This window comes from Trypanosoma equiperdum (assembly GCF_001457755.1).
Source record: "Trypanosoma equiperdum strain OVI genome assembly, contig: ctg_1192, whole genome shotgun sequence".
NCBI classification, from domain to species: Eukaryota; Euglenozoa; class Kinetoplastea; order Trypanosomatida; family Trypanosomatidae; genus Trypanosoma; species Trypanosoma equiperdum.
The window spans coordinates 99,605-116,431 of NW_027123163.1; the positions used below are offsets into that span (position 1 = coordinate 99,605).

General features: G+C 45.2%; 7 protein-coding genes across 7 annotated transcripts; all 7 read right to left on the reverse strand.

Moving 5' to 3' along the window:
- Positions 1 to 554: 554 nt before the first annotated feature.
- TEOVI_000702300 (protein kinase, putative) lies at positions 555 to 4,829 on the reverse strand (the record flags this gene model as incomplete). The annotated part of the gene is made up of 1 exon (XM_067220655.1): positions 555 to 4,829. The coding sequence occupies one exon, from the start codon at positions 4,827 to 4,829 to the stop codon at positions 555 to 557; it is 4,275 nt and encodes a 1,424-aa protein (XP_067076756.1).
- A 1,912-nt stretch (positions 4,830 to 6,741) lies between these two features.
- TEOVI_000702400 (ribose-phosphate pyrophosphokinase, putative) lies at positions 6,742 to 8,703 on the reverse strand (the record flags this gene model as incomplete). Its single annotated transcript, XM_067220656.1, has 1 exon — positions 6,742 to 8,703. The coding sequence occupies one exon, from the start codon at positions 8,701 to 8,703 to the stop codon at positions 6,742 to 6,744; it is 1,962 nt and encodes a 653-aa protein (XP_067076757.1).
- A 1,012-nt stretch (positions 8,704 to 9,715) lies between these two features.
- TEOVI_000702500 (uncharacterized protein) lies at positions 9,716 to 10,255 on the reverse strand (the record flags this gene model as incomplete). Its single annotated transcript, XM_067220657.1, has 1 exon — positions 9,716 to 10,255. The coding sequence occupies one exon, from the start codon at positions 10,253 to 10,255 to the stop codon at positions 9,716 to 9,718; it is 540 nt and encodes a 179-aa protein (XP_067076758.1).
- A 332-nt stretch (positions 10,256 to 10,587) lies between these two features.
- On the reverse strand, positions 10,588 to 11,214 carry TEOVI_000702600 (uncharacterized protein; the record flags this gene model as incomplete). The annotated part of the gene is made up of 1 exon (XM_067220658.1): positions 10,588 to 11,214. The coding sequence occupies one exon, from the start codon at positions 11,212 to 11,214 to the stop codon at positions 10,588 to 10,590; it is 627 nt and encodes a 208-aa protein (XP_067076759.1).
- Positions 11,215 to 11,737: 523 nt separating this feature from the next.
- TEOVI_000702700 (uncharacterized protein) lies at positions 11,738 to 12,517 on the reverse strand (the record flags this gene model as incomplete). Its single annotated transcript, XM_067220659.1, has 1 exon — positions 11,738 to 12,517. The coding sequence occupies one exon, from the start codon at positions 12,515 to 12,517 to the stop codon at positions 11,738 to 11,740; it is 780 nt and encodes a 259-aa protein (XP_067076760.1).
- Positions 12,518 to 14,218: 1,701 nt separating this feature from the next.
- Positions 14,219 to 14,563, reverse strand: TEOVI_000702800 (small ubiquitin-related modifier; the record flags this gene model as incomplete). The annotated part of the gene is made up of 1 exon (XM_067220660.1): positions 14,219 to 14,563. The coding sequence occupies one exon, from the start codon at positions 14,561 to 14,563 to the stop codon at positions 14,219 to 14,221; it is 345 nt and encodes a 114-aa protein (XP_067076761.1).
- A 1,024-nt stretch (positions 14,564 to 15,587) lies between these two features.
- On the reverse strand, positions 15,588 to 16,214 carry TEOVI_000702900 (signal peptidase type I, putative; the record flags this gene model as incomplete). Its single annotated transcript, XM_067220661.1, has 1 exon — positions 15,588 to 16,214. One exon carries the CDS (start codon positions 16,212 to 16,214, stop codon positions 15,588 to 15,590), a length of 627 nt encoding a protein of 208 aa, XP_067076762.1.
- Positions 16,215 to 16,827: the final 613 nt, after the last annotated feature.

A 16,827-nucleotide genomic window follows, 5' to 3' on the forward strand; every position in this document is an offset into this window, starting at 1 on the left:
GTGGTGGTAATGAACAAAATAGAGTCCAACAGCTGAAGACACGGAATAGTTCAATAACGTAATAAAAAAAGAAGCAAGCAAATAGAAAAAAAGTTGAAAGGGCGCTAACCGCAACGACCGCAAGGATGGGGTAGTTCCCCGTTTACAGGTTTAGAGGACCGGCAGTAGAAACGCAACCCCTAATGAATAAAATATGTCCCGCCAACAAACCGTTGCACGACAAAGATTAACCGAAGTAAACACCATACTACTTTTCATTCCCGCGAGTCTTGCATCATACCATTCGCCAGTATAGTCGTGATGCTTACGGAACGGCTGCAGCAGCGCCATGCAGGTGGTACATCACTGCTAACGATCCAACCCTTCACCAGTTGTCACCTTTCCCCCTTTCCCCAATTTCGTCCTCGTACCTTCCTTACCAACTACTTCCAGCTGATCAATTATCAGACTCTCATTTCTTCCTCTTTCTGCTTTCTTTACAATCCTCACTGTCCTCTCCTCACCTGCTAGCTAATAAAGAATAAATACCATCTTTATTTCGACACCAGTGACCCTCAAACGTTTTTGGAAACTGTCAGTGGCACCGGAGATTCCCTTTTCGATGAATTAAGAGAAGTTGCAACAAGTGAAGGAGACTCTCGTGCAATAAAAAATTCGCACTGCTCACCCTCCTCTGCGACAGTTTCGAAATACTGTTGGAGCACCTGCAATCGGCGACTCCTTCTACCATTTGGGGAGCCTAGTTTGTGTGCCCGAGCAACCGGAGGAACGTCCATCGTATTATGGTGTTCCTGTCGCATGCCCTGGCTTGAATCAGCGTGTGATCCATGGGAGAAACTAGTAATGGGAGGCATATTTTGTGACTCTACCGCTTTTGGTGGGGGACTATTTAGTCCGAATCCTTCACCGGCCCCTCCAGACGGTGTAACAACTTCAACTGTGGCCCCACTGCGGTGCGTAGAGAAACTTGTAGATTTCAGCGTCCCGCAGGCTACATCAGATCCTTGACCACTTACCGGTGCCCTCGATTCACCTCCGTATCCACTGACTTCCTCAGACGTCGCAGCCACCAACTGTTTATAGGAATCGTCATGCATTATTCCACCTTCTGCTCCATTTCCTTCCTCATCACTGCATCCACTCGCAACATCATCGTCCCCCTTATACACCGTAACCATCGCAGCCTCTTCCGTCAGGCCATCCGTACCCTTACGACGCCTGCGAATAAATCTCAGGGCTTCCTCAGCACTTGGCCGGCGAGCTGGATCTGGCTCCAAAAGATAAACAATGAAGGCCGCAAGTGCCATACTATACCCGTATACCTGTGTTAATTCTTCCAGCAACTTCTTTTTGAAGTCTGGTTTGTTGGACTCGCTAAACATAACTTTTACATTGTCACTTTCTACGCGCTTTGCGCATACGGCGTAAAGAATGCACCCGGTGGCCCAAATATCCACCTTTGTGGAGTAGTGTCGCTGCCAACACTCCGGTGCCACATACGGCAGCGAACCGACGCCCGTTTCGCAGAAGGTCTTGTCCATCACACGCGAAAGTCCAAAGTCTGTCACAACAATGCGCAGCGTCTCCTCTGAGGCGCCGGTGCCGATTCTTCCGCTGCTGTTCTTCGAACTCCAATCTACCCTGTCATATCTATCCCGGTTCCTCCCCCTTTTCACAGCAGGCGACGAATCGAGAAGAATGTTTTCTGGCTTTAAGTCACGGTGAATGATTGGCGGTTTTTGTTGGTGCATGAACTGCAGAACCGTTAGTATCTGAAATGCAATGCTCACCACTGTCTTTTCAGGAATCTTTGGTTCTGACTTTTGTTGCCGCACCCACATACCCAAGTCCCCCCTCTCATGATAAGCCATTACAAGTGATAAGTACCGCTCCCCCGCCTGGGGGCGGTGTGATGGTACGTGGGATTCTGATTCATCACCGCTGCCTACACGGTGAATGCGAGTGGGATCGTGTAGCAGCAGCTCACCGCGACACTGACGTCGATACGCGCCTTTCCTCCCATCAATGCCGTCGGAGGTCGGTAGATGGGTATCAAACCGATAGGACATGAACATGTCAACGAGGCATATCACATTTGGGTGCCCTTGAAGGGTGTAAGCGACCTCACACTCTCGCATGGCCTCGTGACGATCCATGTCATCGGCACATTGAACGTACTTCAATGCGAATCGTTCTCCATCCATCACTCGTTCCACAAGGTACACTACGGAGAATCCACCCCTACCGAGGCGGCGCAGTACCCGGTATTTTCCATCCAGCAAACTTTGTTTCTGGTGCACCGGAAGAGCAGCACCTGGACCGAAACCTCGGCGATGTCTGCTCTTATCATCATTTTCGTCATCGTAGTCACCAGATTCGTCCTCCGAGAAACATCCTTCGACTACAGTCACATCAACTTCCTTACCATGTTTGTGCCTTATAGCATAACTTATCATGCTAGCACTCCACAGCACTAAACTCACACCACATCCTACTGCCACACCAACAAGGTAAAGTGGTTCAACAGCTGGTGGCGGCACCGGCTGAGGACCTGGTGGATCCGGTACCCAATGAGTTACAGGGGAAAGAACAAATGGGTCGTTTGCATTTAGTGGTCGGTAGAAACCAGTAGTACACGGTCCTTGATGCGCATCCATCGCGCCCAGCGGTACGTGTGGCGCCCTTAACATTGATGAGGATGATTCATGCACCGCCCTCTCGTTACACCGCTGGACGGTGGCCGCTCCAGTGGAGAAGCAGACATAAACAAACAACTGCTCGTAAAACACATTATCTGTATCATTACCGAAACTTCTTTGCGTTGGTCGGGGATGAAACACAAATTCATCTCGATGTGTGGTGCTGGTGTTTATGTAAGGAGTGGTGATATTATGTATACCGTTTATGAGGGAGCCAGTGAGAGTGATCGGACCCACGGCAACGGTGTTCACGACCGCGGAGACGTTCTTGCCCGGGTCAGTCATATTTACCACGTAGGGCCAAGTATTGGCGAATGACAAATTCCCCAAGTTTAACAATACAGAGTTGCACGCAGGTGAATCGGAAAGCCGCAACAAACATGTTGATGATGTTAGATTGCCGCTCACTTCCCCTGTAGCATTGATGCCCTGACAGGCAGTTGAAATCTGTTCCGACAAAAGGATTGCAAACGTGAAATTATACCACAGTGGCTTATACCCGTTTACGTGCACTGTCCAGTTTCCGTCTTTATTTGGCAAGTCCGCCGGAGGGGGCGTTGGTTGATCGTGCATTGTTGCATTAGCTGTTGGTTGCTCCTCGTCATGAAATGGGTCGTCGAGAACACTCTGCCCCGTATGTGATATACTGTCCACCTCTGTCGTATCTCCTTTCGAAAATTTGGCCTCTACTATTTGGCCTCCTTCCCCACTGCGCGCTATTCCTAACATTTGCCGGTGTGTCGCGTCATCTGCCACTGAAATGTAGTTAAATCCCTGCACCGTCACATCAGCATGACCGTCTGCAACATGCACGTTACCGGTGAAGAGATCGCGTGAAATACCCGTCCCATCCGGTGGGGGTATTTGCCCGCCTATGAGATAGAGTGACATGCCGTCGGCATTTGGTACGGAAGCAATAACGGCGTTGGTACGCAGCGGTGCAAAACCAATCATCACATCTGTCGCGTCACTACCCGGCCCTGAGAGGTCCACCCATGACTCCAGTCGATCGAAAGAACGTCGATATGTTGCCGCAATCATTGCCAACGTTCGATTGTATATCATGAGCTGCGGCGACAACCAGTCTAACAACTCAGAGTCGAACTGACCAACATCTGCCGTGAAGTATGTGGGGTCCACAACATACACGTTGTCGTTGTATTCTGGCCAGCCTCTGTAGTCACGGCAGCCCCCTCCAATAAACACAAGCTCACTGTTGTCTACCACGCCCGGTGTAATAAGTGAGGTGCCCAACCCCCAACCAGCGTCGACAAATTGTCCAGTAACTGTGTTGAACTGTGAAACGGACGTCATGGGGTTACCATCTATTAACGATACACCACCTACGATATAAATTGTACCATTGCCATTCCCCACACAACTAGCGTTGAAGCGAAGTGTTGCGGTGTCGGGAATCGAAATGTGTTGTATATCCATTGAGAGATCATCCACTGGAGGGAACTGCTGTTGGTACAACCTAATTACTTGGACAGATCGAAGAGTTGCATTGATTGTTTGCCCGCGACCAGGACGAACACCATAGGGAAGCATTGTACAGAAGCCAATAACGTACACTGTCGATCCCAGCCGAACTGCGTTTGATGTTCCGACAGCCGGAAAGTGCAACTTCGCCGGCACGCGCACGTCCCCTTTGGTTCTCCCGTGAAAAGTTTCACTACCACTACCGTCGTGTGCAAATGTTGCATTATCTTGAAACATCATGGGTGTCACAAATGTCTCGGTAGTTATATCCAAAGCACTGATCGTGGTAAGTGCGTAATACCGGACGAAGTTCTCTGCCGATGTGAAGGGCCGAACGAGCCGGGTACCTCCAACGATAAGAACATAACGACCCATCGATACCGCTGACGGCAAAATACCCGTTACGTTGAGGCTGGCTTTGCTTGGACTCCATCCCGTAAAGGTAACAGTTGTTTGGTCGGTGTCATCGTCAAGGAGAGATGATACCGCTTGAACGGCATTGGCAGATTCGTGACGCCGCGCAGGCGTGGCCCTCAGTGGCGCTGCTAAGGAATAACGGGATGTGAGGGAGAGGAGCAGCAGAGCCCATATCCTAAGAAAAAGGCAATATCTAACCAACACCATGCGTCCTCCTGGCGTTGTGGTCATGACCACTTCCTCCCCGTCTCCTTTCCTGCTCCAGGTAGCTGTCAAATGATTACAAATGCAATCACAGACGCCAACGCGAAGTAATAGAGGAAAGCGGTGGTAATGACTATTATTAGTACCAATGGTAGAAGAAAATGGAACACTAAAGTAAAAAAAAAAAGAAAACTGTCCGTCAGACAGCCAAGGCGCGCGTATGTACCCTGCTACTACTAATGCTTCTGCTGACGCGCCACGCTGTTAACAGGCACCCTAAGGAGCCTTGACGTAAGAAGTGACGTAGCAAAAAAAAAAAATGGAGTTAAAAGTGGAAGTGGCATATATGTGGGGTAAATTAATAACTTTAGTGTTGAAAATATAACGGAGACAGCACCGTTCTTCTACAATAATGATACATATATATATATATATATATATATATATATATACACTTTTTTTAAAATTTTGAACCTTTGCGTTATATTATGGCGTGTTACTCTTACCCGGCTCCTCTTTTAGAATGCATTCACGTGGAGAGGGAAAGGGTAAAAACATATAAGCAAAGAAGCACTTTTTAACGGAGGGAGTAAATCAAGGTTAACACGGGAACAAACGAGTAGAAAAAAATGGGAACTTTAGTTAAAACGATCTCAGAACAAATCAGAACACCCACTAACTCTCAAGGGGGACGAACAAGAGCGAAATGATGGGGAAACGGACCGCTACCCTCTTCTACATTTTTTTTAAAAAAAAAAATTGTGGTGGAACTCACATGCGGGTCTGAGCAACGGGAAGTCATTAGTGCCGTTGTCGCTCCTTCTCTTACTTGCATTTTTTTCTTTACCACGTCCCTCCCCCTTTTTTTTTTCCTCCAAGTAATGTAACTGAAATGAATAGAAGAGCGAAATAAGTGCTTGGAAACGTGTAAACTGCCACAAACAAACGCACAAAAAGGAAAAATACAGAAACCAGCATCCCCTACACTCAAGATGGTTCTGCCATCCTGCAGCACAACACAAAGAAAGAGTGGCAACGTTCTTCTTTACAAAAAAAAAATGATTGTCCCTTATTTTAACTGATGGAGAGCCCACACCAACCAAAAACAACACTACATAATATTATCATGCTGAAGCGCATATGGGAGACTTGCAGACGATAATGTGCGAGATAATTGCGCGAAGTCCGCTGAAAAGGTCGAAGAGGAAAGGAAGGGGAAATATGGAGGCCAGACGGCGAAGAAAAACAAAAGGGAAGGGTTGTGGGGACAAGCAAAAAAAAAAAACAGAATAAAAACTCGCGAAGAACTACATGTAGAGTGAACAGTGAAGAGAAAAGACACTTCAACAGAAGGAGTACAAAACAACACTGGTACCAAATGTTTGCGAGGAAACGTGGCTCACAAACCTGTTACCGAGCATATTTCTGGAACTCATTGGTTTATTTTCTGTTGAAGGTGCAATGAATTTAGAATGACATGAAAAAGAAAAAAAAAGTCTTCTCGCCCCCCCCCAACATTCCTTCTCTTTCCCCTCTTAGTATCTTTCCCCATTTTATTTCCTTCCCCTAGACTTTTTCATGCGGATAAATTAGCTCAGACACCACATACACACACACACACCGTACATGCCGCCTTCCCTTCTTCACATTATCCACACTGTTATAATCGCTATAGTTTCTTTCCTACTCGTCTCTCATATCTTTTCCTGACGGTCTGCTCCCTCCTTTCCTTAACTTCAACACAAACATTGTTACTATTATAATCACCATTATTTTTTTTCCTCGCTTTGCTTGCAGTGCACACTCAATTCCGCACATAAGTGTCTACATACACCCACCATCTCACGCAGGTACGGTTGGCCTCATTCCCAACGGAAGGAAACTCAACCCGACAAAAACGTAAGAGAGAGAGAGAGGAAAAAAAAAAAGAAAGAAGACATTACTTTTCAAAGAGCGTGGTGAGAGAATTTTCTGTATGAAGTTTCTCAATGGCACGTGCAAGCAACGGAGCAATAGGCAACACGCGCAGCCTCCTGGCGATGTGAGGATTTTTAAAGACCTCGTCGTGCTCTACGCTATCCGTAACCACAATAAGATCGATAGGACTTTCTATGAGCCGCTCAACCGCGCGACCTGATATGATGAAGTGCGTTGCGATAAGTATGATACGACTGGCACCTTCCTCCCGCAACTTGCAGGCAGTTTGACATATTTCAGTTGCTTCGTCAACAGAGGTATCTACAACAATGCACAGTTTCCCTTGTACATCTCCAACAAGGTCAATGCCTTCAGAGGTGATCGTGGTATCGCCATCATCTTGGATGGCGCAAATTCCCTGCTCCTGCTGCAGTAGCGCCTGCTCGAAGGCGCGTGTGCTCCCTACATTCGCACCGCAATGGTTTATGTTGAGCACAGTATCCTGCAGCCCCCGATAAACCTGGCGCCTTACCGCTGTGCACAGTGGAACGAACTGCTCATCGGGGGAGAGTTTTTTGTACTGCATTAGCGCGTCTGCGAAATTCTTTGCACGATGAACACCGGCTCCATTGGGTGCCACGACGGTAATATTCCTGAAGTCGTGCCCTTCAGCGGTCAGCTGGTTCGCAATGTACTGAACGAACTCATACCGCGCTGATATCAGCTCAAGTGGAACGGAAAACATTCCTTCTACCTGATCGATGGGCATGTCAACAGTTATTACGTGTTGGCAGCCCATACTCTCCAATATCTCCGCCACTGCAGCCATGGAAGAAACACTTTCAGTAAAGGAAATATAGGGAATAACAGCCGTAATACGCGCCGCAGAACTTGCTCTTGCCGCATGTATCATGAGAGCAAGTTCCATTAAAGTACCGGAGTGGGACAGACCCACACGATCGCACCTCACCAGTGACTGAAGCACAAACAAATCGTCGCCGCGAACGGAACGTGGGAGCACCACGTTCACTTCTCCATTTGGATATTGACCGCAACACGGTGGGTAACGGTTGCATTGAAGCACTTCGCATATCATCTTCTCGCAAAAGAGGCTTGTACTTCCTGGAAGAATGCAGACGGCAAAATCACCGTGTCTCTCCTGGTGTGGGAGCCGAAGTGTGAAGAAGAAAGTGTCGCTGTGCGGGAGAATGCGGCGGACATTTACCCCCGCTCGGTGCTCATATCGTGTAAGGACCTCTACTGTCTCTTCATATGTTAGGCGAAAGACGGTGCCGTAAAATGCAATGAGGTCGAGGGCAACACGTCGCAGGTCATTTGCCGGCTGCGATATTGTACTACAGCTGATAACCTTATCAACCATCAGCAGATGCTTTTGTAGCTCCAGACTGTCACGGGCGCAGCGCTGCATGAACTTCTTCAGTATTTTACGCAAAGCGGCCAGATTCAGAGCCCTGTATTGCAATATGGCCTGAGTTTTCACGTAGAGCTTCGGGATGTGTTCCTCGGGGCGTGCCCGGATCTCCTCTTCACTCATATTCTTTAGTTCTTCCACACCTGCCAGGAGATCCGCCTCGAGACACTGTTGGTATTCCTTAACCTTTGTGAACGACAGCTGGATATCTTTGAAGAATTTCACCTCCAGTTCGGAACGTCTCTTCAGAAGTTCATCCAAAGAGCGTTTAGGGCTAAGGGAACTCCCCCCTGTTTGTGGCAATTTCATAGCCTCCGGTTGGTTAGCGAAGACGTCTTCAGTTTCCGAAGCAGTGCTTGTGTCCGCCGCGGCCGCTCTCGCTTCAATCTCACGAACTCGTTCGATTTCTTTGCACAGTTGTTCCAACTCCTTCGCGATTGGCTTCAGTTCAAAGTAAGCGACATAATTGTTGAGCGTGAAATCTGTATTGTACTCCGAAAGAAGGCGGCGGTGGAAGGCTTGCCCTTCAGAGCGACCCTTTCCTGTGCGCATGCGGTTCCTATTTTGTGTTATGTTATGTTTTTTATTTTGTTTTATTTTATTGAATATATCCTCGCTTTCTCTGCCTTTTTCCTCCCTCTCGGGCGTCTACGTGTCGCGAATTTGAGAGATAATTGCTCCAGTTTTTGCCCAGGGGTTTATGTTAAATTTCTTTGCCACGTTATTCCTTCCTCTCGTTGTTGGTTTCCCTCCGCTTAAATAAAAGAATGTCAATTGCAAAAACATAGATGGTGAGCAAATAAAACAAAGCAAAACAAAAGAAAACGGAAACAAAGCGGTTGCGGGGTGGATGGTTAAAAAAAAACGTGTTGGCGCCCTTCATTCCCTTATTGCCATCATGATGTGCATAATTTAAGGCACCTCATATCGGTTAGAAAAAAACATAATTGTACACGTATCAAACCGTAGGAAGAGAAGGACGGTGTATTTTCGTTATTGACTCTGAGAAAAGGGAAGAAAAAGAATGGAATAACGACTCATTTATTTTCTTCTCTTTTTCTCAGAGTCAATAACAAAAGTAAAAGTATATTGAACCAGTTTCTCCACAATGGGCCCACATGTTGTATCACATGACTACAAAGAAAAAAAAAGTCTGGAATGGAAATAATACAAAAATATTTAAAAAAATGACAACAATCTAAAAACTCAAACAATTCCACAGTAAAGCAAAGATACTGCAATGTGAAGATATGTGCCCCCAAACTCAATATATATATATATATGATACCAATGAAGAAATCAAAGATATGTTTACGACGTGGGGAACCCCAGTGAGGTAATGAGGTTATCGTGATGAGAAAAAAAGGACAGAAAAAGAAACGGTAGTAGTTGTGAGGAATTATGGAAGTAAAAGTGGCCCTCATAACTACGAAAGCAGCCCTGTTAGGCTATAATAAGCAAACCTGATGATTCACAAAAAAAAAAACTGGAAATAAAATGTATACTTTGGTGTACGCGCGCAACTGACAAAAAGTACATGGCATGTGGAAACGCTGTTCTCCCTTCATTGTGATTGACGTGCGATTCCCCAGAAGTCAGGCAGTGAGTTATGTATGGTACGAGCAACTTTACCACTTCCCTGCTTCCCGTTTATGCTTTCTTTGCCTTGTTCCTTCTTTATTGAATACAATGCGTTGTGACAAAAACCTTGGCGAATAACAGACTCCCGCAACACGGATCTTGCGTACTCACCGTAATAATCAATTGGTGTTTGCCGCTCCGCACTGTTTTTGCGATCTCCCATGGGCACCTCAGTAACCCAAAGACCAAGCGCCTCTAATGCGTGGGACCGATCATTACCCGTCACTTTAGAATTGCTGCTGCTGCTGTTGCCGCCGCTAATGTAATGTTCGGCGTTTCTGAAACAAGGGCCCGCAGTGAGCGAAGGTAGCTTATGCAGAAGTTCTAGTTGTTTCTGTACGGTGCAGTGATACAATGCAGATGCCTGCATTTCAGCCGTAGGTGAACGTTCTCTTTTCCATGTTATCCCTACCATTGGGCTTGTTGAATGGCCGGTACTACTGACCTTTTCATTGCTTGACATGTTTCTGTGTGTGTCTCGTAGAGTTTTTCTCACCAGCGTCATATGAAAGGACGCGTGTATACGGGGAAACGTATGAGAAGAATCAACGAAGGCAAGGGAGGGGGAAAAAAACACCGCAAAGGTTATGAAGGTACAAGAAAGTGAACAGATAAGGAAATCAAACGAAAAAGAAAAAACACACAAACATGGTCCTTTTCCTCCTTTTTCTCTAACGTACAATTACAAACGCACAAATATAAGTGAAGTGGGTTAGCATTACAATCACATGATTAGTTCGCATTCTATAGGAAGTAAACTCTTCGCATGGGAAGCGTACATACTTGCTTGTTCCCTCACGGTGGAAGCATCAATGTCAGAGAAGCAGATGCCTTATTATAAATCCCCTGCTCAGGGAGGTCTAAAGAAACACTAGTGAAGGCACCGGCCCAACCAACGACATCCGATCCACCCTTATCTTCTGGCAGCACAAAAAATTTGCGTGGCATCAACAACATCGGTGTTGTGTTTGCTCTGGAGCATCCAAATGGGGGACACACTCCAAGCCGAACCCGCAATGGTTGCATGGTGTTCAGGTCGTGAAAGAATCCTTCCTGGTCATTCCTTAGGTTTGTGCTACGTTCACGGATGCTCCAGTTCGTGTTACTGTGGCGGATTTCCATTGAGCTCCGCCGGGCTCCCGGCCCGACCGCGTCCTCCCCTAAATCTTGCTCTGCCTCAGTTTCATCGACATTACGAGGCGAACGCTCGGCAGTTGCGCTGCGGGTGCGCTTCCGTGATATTTGCGGTGATATTTGCGCATCGCCTCTCGAGCTCCGTTGCCGCTCAGCGCCTTCCCTCCCTTCTTCCTCTTCGTATCGTAGCTCCGATACTGCTGACAGGTTTTCCTCCCCCAACATTTCTGTGCCATCGTTTGTGGGTTCCTTATCGCCTCTCCTACGAAGTTGTTTTTTCGGCCCCATCTAGTCACGCGGCTTGTAGGAATCAAAAATAGAGGGTTACCGTTTTCTAGACGGGTATCTGCCACTACGTTAGATGATGGTAGAAAAGTTTGTGTGCTCGTTAGAGGGTTACTTTACACGCCCCTTTCTTCTATTTAACAATATACCACACAGCACTGAAAGGAAGTGGCAGAGGAGAGTTGTCAAAGCAACAAATATACGTTTTTTTTTAATAAAAAAAAACGTACACACGCATAAACAAACAGGAAGAGAGACAAAAGAGAGGGATAAGGAAAATACAACCGAACGGGAGACGCAACGGTAGCCGACAGCGACCTGCAATGGAGCATCTCCATGTTATCAACTCATTTAAATAAAAAAATAAGTACATCACAAAAAATTTTCCAACAGGTTGTGTATTCACAGTGCTTGGTCTCAATGAATAGGCAAGGGGGTGGAGTGGATCGCTTTGCTTTTTTTTTTCCCCCTCTTACCTCTCCCCTCTCCCCCCTCCTCGATTACCCGATTGTGACTATTTTTTTTTTCACTGTGCTGTCGGTGGGGTGCCTGTCCCACCACCCCTACCGAATCGTTTCACAGTATTCATGAATGCCATTGTGTGCATTTGAATGTTTCGCATTTTGGTTGCCTGCTCGGGCGTTAGGCGTTGGCCGCTCATAATACTACGCTGTATATTTTCCATATCCGTACGCATTGCAGGTGTCAGAGATTGCATTGCCATCTGCATCATCATCATTTGCTCTTGGGAAGGGCCATGACCATGACAATGTCCATGACTGTGTGAATGCCCGTGATCGTGGGAGTGACCGTGTTCGTGGGAATGAGAATGAGAATGAGAGGGATCATTACAATTATGATTGCCCATTAACGACCGCAACTCCGGCGTTGTCGCAGATATCGTTAATAGTTGCGATTCTTCCACCATACACATTGCCTTAATTAACGATGTTGTTTCAGGGTCAGGGTATCCCGTTACAGCCATCTTTAGTTCCTCCAAAATGCGGGCACCAGTTAATGAAGCGGTCGTATCGTTACCTGCATTACCATCGATATCGCCTCCCTCAACACTGCCTTGTTGGTTTTGTGCTCCTTGTTGCCTATTGGCGTTGTGATTGGTGAGGAACTCCACCTGCTTCTTCTCGTAAATGAGTAATAGTTCTAATAGAGAGGTCGGTATGGGTTCCTTCAATGCGGCAGCGCGGACACTTTCAATGAAGGCTGGTTTCTCCATCTCAGCCCTCAGTACTCGTACGAACTCATGCACTTCATCTCGTGTCAACGTCATGTTTGGCCTCGTCGCCATTTTTTTTTTTTTAACCTTCAACTTGCCTCAGGCAAATAATCAGTGAGGGGGCGTCGCTCTAAGAACGGCAGAGGCAAGAGCCGAATCAGATGCGTATGGTCTTAGAGGTGAAGCTGCTAAAGTATCTTACAAACCCTTAATTCAGTGTTTCACTCACACGGCGCACCAAGTTGTCTCCTTATGTAAAAATATATGGAACTGTATATATATATATATATATATATATATTGTATCGTCCTTATTATGGGCCCCTCTATCCGTGGAAAAGGGAGAAACCTCTTGTTTGTTTCCCTTGCCACTAAAGTCCGTAACTGCAAAGTTCAGTATAAATAATGGAAAAAGAAAGGATCAAAAAAATAAAATAAAATAAAATAAATAAAGAAGTGAATTGGATATGAAGAGAGATCACAACCCATGGAGACGTCATTAATGCACCTAATCAGTTGAATTGTTTCAAACCTTCTACCAAATTACAAAAAGGATAGAAAATAGGACGACGGCACTCACTTTTGTTCATACCTTGCACTGCCTTGAGTTTTATCACTCATAATATCTTTTTTTTTTGTTCTGCTGCCGCCCCTACTGCTGCGGTTGAGAGAGAGAGAGAATCCACAGATGCGACATATCCCTCCCAATACTCCACATCACACAGCTGGGTAATAAAAAGAAGATGCAATTGTTAAATTGCATCCTTTTCTCTCTTTTTTTTTACCACTATGTTTGCAAGTCTATTTCGTGTGTGATGTGAACGTTCCACCTCTTTCCCTTCCCATGTGAAATCATCTTCTCACCTACCTTTCTTTTTTTTTAAAAAAATAGTGAAAGAAAAGTGAAAAGGAAAAAAGGTGTAAAGAACAATAACCCCTACAAAAGAAAACAAACAAACAAATAGTTAGGGTTTGATTTTACGGGAAAGTTGTGATGGACGAAGCAGAATCCACAAAAAGTAAAAAAGAGAAATGAAACTTTTTAAAAAAACGCACATCGAGAAATAACAGGCACAAGTGGATGATATGATATATTTCTATTGCTTCATTTTATTTTACTTTTTTCCCATCGTTATAACGGGATGTTCGGTAAGTTTATGCGCCCACACTTCTTTAATATTTGGAATGGCAGCTGCAACCGGCAAACGACCGCAGAAGTAAAACCAATAAAATAAAAAGAAGGTGAAGTTGGCCTCATAGGGGTATAAGGAATGATGCCAACGGCGGCAACGACATCAACAGCTGAAAGATCGCGGAGGAGTGAATAAAAAAAAAAAAGAAGGAGCGTCCAGGAGGTTTTCAGTTTGGTCACATATATTTAATTAACAAAAAAAAAAATATATATATATATAATTGAGGGGGGGAGGAGGAGGAGGAGGATCCGTCCCGTTCCAACCATAAATCAGGTTTCTGAAACAAAAAAAAAACGTCGCAATTCCCCCCCCCCCCATCACGCGCACTTATGCCAACCATTTTCCTCCTGTTCCCATCATTAAGCGTTCAAGCTCTCTTTTTCTTTTCTTCATAGCTTTCATATGACTCTTTCCTTTTTCTTTCCTCTCTGTTTAAACTCCCTCATTCTCTGATCTTTTCCAGCCCTTCCTTCATTTCCAACATCATCATCATCATCATCTAATGAACACTGCTTCCATCATTTGTTTTGTTTTCATTGTTTCATTCTTTTCTTTTTCTTTTTTCTTTTTTTAAAAAAGGATCACGCCATGCACCAAAGACACCCGCCTGTCTGCTCCACCATCGCATCAATCACATCATCATCTTCCATACCCAACTCTTCTGGTGTTTTGGTTTCGTCAATTGGTGTTCCATCAAAAAGGAAGCGCACGCTGTTACGCGATATTCCCTGCTTCTTGCAATACGTATCAATGAGTTTTTTTAGGGCCGTGCGGGATTTGATACGGAAAAACATTTCCGCGCCGTCAGCATTCACAACTTTTACAGCCACAAGTGCAGTTTCCTCCTTGCAGGTTCCTTCTGCCCCTTCACCTCCATTATTTGAGGGCTCACCGCCGTTGTTGGAGTTATGAGTGGGTTCGTCCATTTACAAACACACACACACACGCAAAACAGAAAGACAAATATAAACGAAAAGTGATAGAAGGTAACAAAGGGGAAAAAGTAGAAAAAGAAATGAAAAAAAAACGCGTGGGCTCAGAAATGAACCCAACTCGATGTTACGTTTTTTTTTGTCTTTCCTTCCCTTTTTTATTCTTATTATCTCTGCTGTTCGACACAGATTTATCACTATTCTAATGTGACTCCTACGAGTTGTGCTAAGGCAAGAGGAAGTCGGGGAGAAAGCAAACTTTATTTCCTTTTTTTTTTGCTGAAAAAACGGCAGTAACAACAACAATAATAATACCACTAAAGTCGATTACTAACAGACAAAACAGACAGAGAGGTACACTCATACACACACAGAGAGAGAGAGAGACACATATGAGGATGTGGATATGAGGGAAATTAAACCAAAGAAGAATATATCACACACCATGATTATCCGGAAAGGTCAATGGGAGGAGGGGTGTAAACGAGCAAAATTCCAACGCTTAACGATATCAAACCGTCATGCCTTTCCCCTTCTTTTCCCTTCACCATAGGCAAAACAAGTTTAACAAACACCTCCACGTAACCACAAGGACATAAATACACCCAAAACGAGAGCAGAAGAGAAGAAAAGTAGAAAGTAAGTAGCGACGAGGCATAAGTGCTAACGGCTCCAACAAAATAAAAATGGTAGTCCACGCATCCTCTCTTCGTACGCTCTTTCCAAATTGTAAGTAAGTTGCTTGTCCACTTCGTCACCGAGAAGAAACCTTCGCAACACGCCACCTAAATGACACAGTGACATCACATCTCACCAGCAATAAATTTCATTGAGTGAAGTAATACCACAGAAAAGTGGGCTTTATGCCTTGTTTACTCCCCCCCCTCTGTTCTTCTGTTGAATTGTGTCATTTCCGCGCGGGTGAGAATATATATATATATATATATTCGTTTCCCCTTCGTTCCCATACTCTCTAGTTTCCCTTTACTCCTCTCATGTTCCCTCCTACGTGTCCACGTTACATTCCGGTGTACCAGCACCATATCAATGCCAGTGGAACAAGCACAAGTTTTGCCCATGAGTGGTCTTCGGCAATTAGCGTAATAAAACCCACCCGCGGCACCAGCACGGCAACTTTCCCAATGATATCTTTTTTCTCTACCCAATGATATCCGCGCGGATATAATGTACGGTCATCCATTTCATTGTTATCCCCTTTCGTGAGGTACAAACGAGTCACACCGTCCTCAAGTAATCGAATGCGATGGACGCGATGAACGATTGGAATTGTACGGTTGGGGAGAGAGAAAACAACGACATCCCCCATCGTGGGTTCGCCAATATTATGCAGAACAAGTAAGTCACCACGAAACATGAAGGGTTCCATACTTCCTGAGAGCACCACAACAAGTGGGCTTTCACAATCGGTCACCGCGATGGCTGTACGCCAACCAACAAAGAATGTGCAGAGAGTTACCAACATTAAGAAGGTGTTGCGTCTGTCCGGCATTGTATCAACAATGTCCTTAAAAGTTTTTTTAATGTAATTAATGGGTCCTGTTTGTGCAGACATGGCTAATGATTCCACATGCTGCTCACGCAAAATCCGCAGCGCCGTCGCATCAGCCCGATGCAGCAATGACATGATAACTCTTATGGGTTGACTACGATCCTCCTTTCACCCTTTTTTTTGCGAACTTTATCTCCTCTCTCCTTTGATTTTTCTGTTTGTTTAATAATGTTAATTTGAACTCTGTAACCTTCACTCTTTTCCACTTTTTCTTTAATATTATCACTTTGGTTTGGTGATCCACCTAAAGCTCAGCTAAAAAAAAAAAATGTAAACTGCGGTCACTGTGGAAGAGGGAAACAACAAATGCACAAGAAACACAGGAAAAAAAAGAGAAAAATGCAGAAGATAATAGACATACATTGGACCGTTAAGAATAAGAAATACCAATATGCAGATATTAGCAAGTCATACATAACCTCACCATTAAAGATATTTATGATTTTATCTTCCACTTTTGAAGAGCGTGCGCGAAACTTCTATTGTTACGATCGTTGTGATCCGCATCTGCTTATCGCCTCCCTTTGTGGCTTGTGTTTCCGCTTCGATCATTTAAATTTTTCTTTCTTCATATGCCCGCGCATTTATTAAGTGATTAACGCCATGATGGTGTCAGTGGACGCAGCGATCGGACAACAGTTCCTTGCCACCCCCCTACACAAACTTCGTTTCCGCCCTCTTTTTTTTC